The sequence below is a fragment of the Myotis daubentonii genome, chromosome 5 (assembly GCF_963259705.1).
Source record: "Myotis daubentonii chromosome 5, mMyoDau2.1, whole genome shotgun sequence".
In the NCBI taxonomy this organism is placed as follows: domain Eukaryota; kingdom Metazoa; phylum Chordata; class Mammalia; order Chiroptera; family Vespertilionidae; genus Myotis; species Myotis daubentonii.
In genome coordinates this window covers 110539024-110547089 of record NC_081844.1, presented here as the reverse complement: position 1 = coordinate 110547089, position 8066 = coordinate 110539024, and the positions used below count along the sequence as shown (strand labels likewise).

Genomic DNA, 8066 nt, shown 5'->3' with positions numbered 1-8066 from the left:
AGCGCGGACCCGCGGTTCTTTCATCTGCCCACGGGGGGGGGAGGGACTGGCGGGGGGGTGTGTGTGAAAGACCCGCTGGGGGCGGAGTCAAAGCAGCGACCCGAAGAACAGGATTGGCTGTTGGGGAAGGGGGCGGGGCCATCCCAGGTCGTAAATACGGCGCCACATGGCAGTGGCCGGGGAGGGCGGCGGCAGGGTGCGGAGGGCGCAGGCGCGTAAGAGAGCTGGCGCCCCTCGGCTTCCGTGGCCCCAGAGCGGGTCGCGACTTCTCGCGAGAAGAAGAGCGGGAGGCGGGGCTGCGGAGCCGGGGGCGGGGCCGGCGAGGGGCGGCCTCGGGAGGGTGCGCGGGTCTGGAGGCGGCGGCGGCGACGCCAGGTGAGTGAGGGTGCGGGGCGCGCGGGGTTGCGGGTCGGGTCCCGGCGGCCGGGGTCCCTGCGGCCCGGCCCTCCCGCGGCTCCGCTGTGTGACCTTGGCCCGGTCGCACCCTCTCTGGTCCGAGGGCCGGGCGGGTGGTGATGGAGGGAAAGTCGGTGACGGTTCCGAGCGGCGGGGAGGGGAGGCCGCAGCGCGCGCCTCGCCCCGCTCAGTCCGCGGGTGGAGGCGCGGCCCGGCCCAGCGCACAGCTCCCGCGGCTCCGCAGCCCCCGCCCCGCCGGCCACGGGCCCGGGACACGCCCGCCTCTCGCGGGGGAAGCGCTCGGCCCCCGCGGGACCGCCGCCCGGCGCGGGGCCCCCGGAGCCGCAGCGTCGGCGCCGGTTCAGTCATTCGCTTTCTGTGCGCGCCCGGGACGCGGGGCTGCTGCGGCGGCGGGGCTGCCCCCCGCGTGGGGCCGGGACAGCCGCGGGCCCTCGCCGTCCGCAGACCGAGCCGGTCGGGCTGGTGCCGGGCGGGAAGCGGCTGTGGCTGCAGCGCGGCCCGGAGCTGCCGGTGGTTCCCGCCTTGCAGACCGGCCCCCGGCTCCCTGGCCCTCGGCGCCCGGCTCGTCGCTGCACAAACAGGAGCTCCGACCGTTTGCCGTGGCCGGTGGGAGGGGCCGGCGTTTGCCCGCCGCGATGGCGGGGAGCAGCCCAGGGGGGTTCCCGGGGTGGGACAGAGCGGGGCCCGGAGGAGTGGAGGCCGGGAGAGCGGCCGGAGGCAGCCGGAGCGGGCGGACGGGGCGGTGGGCCCTCCGCTGGCGGGGGGTGGGGTGGGAGGGGGCCGAGGGGGGCTGGACGGCGGCCTGGGTGCCTGCGAGCGCGCGTGGACCTCGAGTCCGGGTTTGGGTGGGATGTGGCCGGGGAGGGAGGAGGGACGGGCGGGAGGCGGAGAGGAGGCGGGGGGCAGGGGTGCAGGACCTGCCGGGCGCGGGGCGGTGTCCTGCGGTGAGAAGCGGGGACACAGCCAGCAGTGCTGGGGGGGGTGGGCGGGGGAGGAAAAGGGAACCGAGACCGGGCGGCCGCGGGACGGAGCCGGGGCTGCGGGCCGTTGCGATGGGCGTTTGCGGAAACGGCTGCTCTGTAGCGGCTGTTGGGGTGTTGGTGGGCGCCCCAGCCGCTGCGCGGGGAGGACAGCTGGCTGGTGGGGACCCCGCGGGGACTCGGGGCCTGAGGAACGCTCACCCAGCGGGGGTGCCGCCCTTTGGGAAGGTCTCGGGCGAAGCCGTTCCTGAGCCGGGTCGGGGTCCCCAGGCAGGAGGCCGGCTCGTTTACTCCATTTTCTGGGACCTCAGGGGCCTCGTGGGTGCGGCTGGCACCGGCTTCGCTCCTGCCGGCTGTGCCCTCCTCCCACCGAGCCGGCTCCTCTCGGGAACAGCACTCGGTTCATCGCAGGGAGCGCTGCCTCCCGAAGCAGCCGCGGGTCCACACCAGCCGGGCTGGGCTCCATGGTGCGCTCACAGGGGCCCGACATAACGGACACGAACGCAATACTTCCTGCCATTGGCCAAGGGCGGGCGTTTGTCGCTGCCGAGATGACCCGGGACAGGGGCACCCGTGGGGCGCTGCTGTGCAGAGCAGGGATGGTGCTGGGTGATGTCGGTCAGTCAGGAGGCATAGCTGGGCGCTCGCTAATGAGGCTCCTAATTACTGACCCCCCCACCCCGGGGTTCAGAGCCCCAGCCCTTCAGCCCCTCCCCCTTCAGCAGGGACAGGAAACCCAGGTCCTTGTGGAGAGAGCCTGGGCTTGGGCAGGGGGCCCCCCGCTGGCGGGTGCAGGAAGGGGCTGGGCAGCAGGCCGCACCAATGCACAGGGAGAAGAGGAAGCGCTGAGGAGACGGCAGAGCCGGAGGGAAGCTCTCGGACACGAAAAAGCAGCAGAAATGCACACCTCGGTGGCTGTGCTGACCTGTGAGCCCGGAGGTCACGACCCCGGGTCAGGGCACGAGCCTGGGCTGCGGCCGGTCCCGGTGGGGGCTGCGCGGGTGGCAGCTGATGATGTTTCTCTCATGGCTGTTTCTGTCTCCCTCTTTCTAAAAATCAATAAAAACATTAAAACAAAGCTGGAGGGGACAGCGTTTTCTTCCGGAGAGGGGGGTCCCGGGTGAGCCGAGGGCACACCGGCCGGTGCTGGAAGGTGTCCCCAGCTGGCCAGAGGCGCCGGGCGCGAAGGAGCTGTGGGGAAGGTGACGTTGACAGGCACTCGGGCTGGGACATCTGGAGGGGAGTTCACAGCTGGCAGGGGGCGGGGTTGGCGATAACTACATGTAAACAAAGCAAAGAAGACCAGGACTTCCTAGTTCCCCGGAAGCACACTGCTGTGCGGGAGCAGGAAAGACGGTGTGCGCCCCGTGACAGCCCTTCCACCGGAGACCCTCCGGTGGCGCTAACGGCAGTGACCACGTGCTCTCGGAGCAGGTGTGCGGGTGGCAGGGCGGGCGGGGGGACGACACTGCCATCCACCTGCCAGTGGGCAGCGGGAGACCACGCCAAACCGAACAATTGCTGTCGCCCTGGGCTTTCCTTAGAGAAACCCAAAGATTCCGCAGGAAAGAATGGGGAGAAGGGTGGGGGCGGGCCCTGGGAGCGAGGGGGGCCTGGGAGCAGGGGGCGGGGCCTGGGAGCAGGGGGCGGGGCCTGGGAGCGAGGTGGGGGGGCGCTGTGTTTCCTGATGAACCCCTCAGGACTGAATCCGAAACAAGATGCCTAACGCTGCTGAAATAGAGACGGGGCGTACGCCCCGAGGGAGGCGGCGCCTGTCTGGGGATCACTCGCCAGCCCCTGACCAGCGTGCTTGTTCTTTCCTCTCGTTGCGTCACGTTCTGTTCGCGCCCCTGGCTGTGGGAGCTGTGGCACTGCCTTTGGCTTGTCTTCCTTTAAGTTGTGAGGGGATCTCACGCGGCAGAGTCAGGGGACGGTACCAGGAGCCCTTTTCCCGTCACCCAGTTCAGAGATTGCGCAGTCGGCCCTCGTGTGTCTCTGGGCCTGTGTTGTGTTAAGAGCTTTTTGTTGCCGTTAATCCTCATCAGGATGTTTTTTCGGTTGATTTTTAGAGAAAGTGGGAGGGGGGAGGGGAGAGAGAGAGGGAGAGACATCAGTGTGTAGAGACATGTCGATTGTTTGCCTCCCACACTTGCCATGATGGGTGGGGATGGAACCTGCAACCCAGGTACATGCCCTTGACCGGAATCGAACCTGAGACCCTTCTGCGTGCAGGCTGATGCTCCAACCACTGAGCCACACCGGCCAGGGCAGCATAAGAACTTTTTGAGCACCTGCTGGGCGCCAGGCATGATCCTAAGCCGCGAGGGGGCAGCTGTGCTGGCTGGTCGGCTAAGTGCCTCCTTGCAGCGCTTCTCTTCTCGGGCAGCGTCAGTGGGCAGACTGACCGGTGACTGGTGCTGGAGGCGACCTGGAGAAGAGGCAGTGGAGGTGGGGAGCGCAGGCGGGCGTGACCAGGCGGCCGCCCTGAGGGGCGAGCTGTGAGCAGAGATCAGGAGGGAGGGAGGAGGCCACAGGGGACAGAGCCTGCCCGGGCCGGGCCGGGGGCCTGGTCAGGGTTGTTGATGCCCAGAAAGGCCATGTGGCCGAGCAGGGCCAGGGAGGGGCAGGGGGAGAGACGGGGTGCGGGGTCCCAGGCACAGGGCACGTCACAGGCCGCTGTAAGGGCTGGAAACGGAGCCGGTGGCGCCAGTGATCAGAGGGGTTTGCGCAGAAGCAGGGAGGCCATGGGCCTGCGGTGGTCAGCTGAGAGCTGGGCCAGGGCTGGGGTGGGGGTGGGGGGCGGGGGAGGGGCCCAGAGGGTGGAGTCTGGGTGCATTCTAAGGTGAACCTCCCTCATGGTGACATTTATTATCATTACTTCACCCTGAAATATCTCTTGGAATTGGCTTAAGTTTGAGAAAAGAGTTCTTTGGATTCCAGCGTCAAATGCCACGCATCTGCGTTCGAGTCCTGGGAGGAGTGTGGGCGATTTCGTAGACACGGTCCCCGTCTTCCGAGAACGGGGACCCAGTTGGGGTGTGGACGGGGCGTGCTCTGACATCCCTTCCGTGGGGGGAGTGGGGGTCAGGGCAGCGGGAGCCAGCAGACAGCCCGCTGCACGTGGGCCGCTCGTGGGGACATCGCTCCACTTCTGAGGCCACATGGTCTCCTGGGACACTGGCGCCTTCCACTCTCAGCACGTGCCCTTTTATTGTTCTCACGTGGCCTCCGTCGGGGGCGTGGCAGGGCCACTGGCGTGGGTGGGCCCACGGACACCTGGCTCACAGCGGCGCTGCAGGGCTGGGCGGGCGGCCAGGGCGAGGCCGCAAACAGAAACTTTCCAAGTCCCTGCCGGTGCCCCCACGCGACCGCAGGCATGTTGGCCTCGCACGCTGTCCGTGGGCTGGGCACAGGCGCTCGCCCCTGGCTTCCGCCAGCCGCAGACGTAAATAGAACCCGAAACGTTCTTGGGCTCTTAACGCAGCACAAGTCACTGGGCTCATGCTCAGAAGTCGGGGAGCTGGGCCCGAAGGGAATTCTCTCAGAAATAAGGTAATAAACCCGAGCGTCTGGTAAAAACTGGGCAGTCTGCGTCGGATGCGACCGTGAGCCGGCCCGCGGGTGGATGGGCGGGCGGCCCACACGCTCCCCGGCCCGCGGGCAGCTCTGCACAGTGGCTGGCTGTGTGGGGCCCACTCGGCAGCTCTGTGAGCAAAGGCCCCGTCGTCCCGGAGGACGAAGCATTGGCGCCCAGGCCTGGAGGGACGGCCCCGGCCACTCCGCAGACCCGCCGGCCCGGGCCCCCTCCACCTCCTCGCGCCTCAGTGCCGGGAGGGCTCTGTGTGGGGTCTGGTGCCAGCTCAGGGCCTCACGCCCAGGAGAGAAGTCAGCTTCTGGGGCGGAGTTAGTAAGATCGCTGGCGCTTCCCCTGTGCGTTGTCATATTACCAACGTGCGTATCACCATGATCTTCGAATGTGGAGTGACTTTCCCTTACATTTAACTGCGCCTCATTAAACTGCCCGTGAGATTGGCGGGCACTGCGGCTGCGCACGCACCTTCGTGGCTGAACGACGGGTGAGGTGTGGGGTCGGCAGCCGGCAGCGCCCACCTGGGTCCCAGCCTTCAGGGCGCGGCCTGGGCCATGCCCTCTGGTGTGACCGTGGCCGACCCTGCTGCTCCTGCTTGTTAGCCTTGGCCTGGAAACCCATCTCTAGTCACTTGACACTTTAAGTTCCTTTTCCCCGTTTTTCTTTTCAATGGTTTCACCTTCATCTCAAGAAGCTCTCCCGGCCGCACATCTGGAGGAGGGAAGGTCCAGAAAGGCCTGTGGCCTCGTCGTCCCGCTGTCACTGGGCTCGGATCCTCGGGTCCTCTTCTCGCCTGCGGGACGTCCCGCCTCCCTCAGGGTCACCTGTCAGTCACACTGGCTCCTTTGGGCGCTTGGGAGCAGCATTAGTCACGTGACCCGGAGAAGCCACAGCTCCTGAGGGAGCCCAGCGCTGGGGGCGGGGAGGGGGTGTGGGAGGGAGAGAGACGCCCCTGGAGGAGAACATGGAGGAAGGACCTGAGCGGGGCCTCCTCTGACCTTGAGCCCAGGAGAGGCTGGGGAGAGGGCGCTAACTGGCTCTCCGTTGCCTTGCAGCTCCCGGAGCGTCGGCCGCCCCATGACGCTGGAGTGAGGGCACAGGCCAGGGGCCCGCCGTCCACGGCAGGATGACCAAGACGCGGCTCTTCCGCCTGTGGCTGGCGCTGGGCTCCGTGTTCATGATCCTGCTGATCATCGTGTACTGGGACAGCGTGGGCACCGCCCACTTCTACCTGCACACGGCCCTGTCCCGGCCGCACCTGCCGGGGCCCCTCCCCAGCCCCGGGCAGGACCTCCCGTCGGACGTGGACGAGTTCTTGGAGAAGCTGCTGGGCGCCGGCCCGAAGCGGAACGGCCCTCCCGAGAGAAAGACGGAGCCGCCGCCACCGGCCTCCGGCAGACCCGCACCGGGCGGCCCGGAGGGCGGCCTGGAGGAGAGTGTGCGGGGCTACGACTGGTCCAGCCACGCCCCGCCCGGCCCTGAGCCCGATGCGCAGGCCGCGCGCAGGAGCCTGCTGCGGGACTTCTGCGCCAACGCCAGCTTCGCCTTCCCCGCCAAGGAGCGCTCCTTCGACGACATCCCCAACTACGAGCTGAACCACCTCATCGTGGACGACCGCCACGGGGTCATCTACTGCTACGTGCCCAAGGCGGCCTGCACCAACTGGAAGCGCGTCATGATCGTGCTCAGCGGCAGCCTCCTGGACCGCGGCGCGCCCTACCGCGACCCCCTCGACATCCCCCGCGAGTTCGTGCACAACTCCAGCACGCACCTGACCTTCAACAAGTTCTGGCGCCGCTACGGGAAGTTCTCGCGCCACCTCATGAAGGTCAAGCTGAAGAAGTACACCAAGTTCCTGTTCGTGCGCGACCCCTTCGTGCGCCTCATCTCCGCCTTCCGTAGCAAGTTCGAGCTGGAGAACGAGGAGTTCTACCGCAAGTTCGCGGTGCCCATGCTCCGCGCCTACGCCAACCGCACCAGCCTGCCCGCGTCTGTGCGCGAGGCCTTCGGCGCCGGCCTCCGCGTGTCCTTCGCCAACTTCATCCAGTACCTGCTGGACCCGCGCACCGAGCGGCTGGCGCCCTTCAACGAGCACTGGCGGCAGGTGCACCGGCTCTGCCACCCCTGCCAGATCGAGTACGACTTCGTGGGCAAGCTGGAGACGCTGGACCGGGACGCCGCGCAGCTGCTGCGGCTGCTCGGGGTGGACCGGCGGCTGCACTTCCCGCCCAGCTACCGGAACCGCACGGCCAGCAGCTGGGAGGAGGGCTGGTTCGCCCAGATCCCGCTGGCCTGGCGGCAGCAGCTGTACAAGCTCTACGAGGCCGACTTCGTGCTGTTCGGCTACCCCAAGCCCGAGAGCCTGCTGCGGGACTGAGCCCGCGCCGGCCGTCGAGGTCACACCCGGCACGGTCAGACCTGGGGACAGGCTGCTGAGCCTCGCCCTCGTCCCCGGACGGAGCCAGGGCTGCACCCGCACCTTCTGTGGCCTCGTGTCCCTCCCAGCCTCGCTGGGCAGAGAAGTCCACGGTGTCCTCTCGCAGGGCAGCTGGCACCCTGGGGTGGGCCCCACACTCCAGTTTTTAAAATGACCTGCGATTCTGCACTCAGACTTGCTATTCACTCCGCTGCCTGTATTCAGCCAGAACTGTGTTAATAGTTTTTTTTAAGATTAATATATTTCAGATATTTAATAGGAGACGGGAGGAGGAAAGAACGAAGTAAATTCTACGTCTGCTTGTGCCGCCTGCTCGTGTGGTCATTCGGGCGCAGTGAGGAGGGCACACAGGGCAGCAAGAAGGGCACACAGTAGGGCAGTGAGGAGGGCACACAGTAGGGCAGCAAGAAGGGCACACAGGGCAGCGAGAAGGGCACATAGTAGGGCAGTGAGGAGGGCACATAGTAGGGCAGTGAGGAGGGCACACAGTAGGGCAGCAAGAAGGGCACACAGGGCAGCGAGAAGGGCACACAGTAGGGCAGCAAGAAGGGCACACAGGGCAGCGAGGAGGGCACACAGTAAGGCAGTGAGGAGGGCACACAGTAGGGCAGCAAGAAGGGCACACAGGGCAGCGAGAAGGGCA

At 67.3% G+C, this 8066-nt stretch overlaps 1 protein-coding gene across 3 annotated transcripts; it reads left to right on the top strand.

The window, feature by feature from the left end:
• The first annotated feature begins 225 nt into the window (after positions 1-225).
• CHST12 (carbohydrate sulfotransferase 12) lies at positions 226-7725 on the top strand. 3 transcript variants are annotated; one of them, XM_059699415.1, is made up of 3 exons: positions 253-375; positions 5678-5766; positions 6042-7725. In XM_059699415.1, the coding sequence occupies exon 3, from the start codon at positions 6113-6115 to the stop codon at positions 7361-7363; it is 1251 nt and encodes a 416-aa protein (XP_059555398.1). In that variant the 5' UTR covers positions 253-375; positions 5678-5766; positions 6042-6112; the 3' UTR covers positions 7364-7725. The 3 variants fall into 3 exon arrangements, with proteins under 3 accessions (XP_059555397.1, XP_059555398.1, XP_059555399.1); XM_059699414.1 differs by lacking the exon at positions 5678-5766 and having other exon boundaries at positions 226-375; XM_059699416.1 differs by lacking the exons at positions 253-375; positions 5678-5766 and adding an exon at positions 2808-2831.
• Positions 7726-8066: the final 341 nt, after the last annotated feature.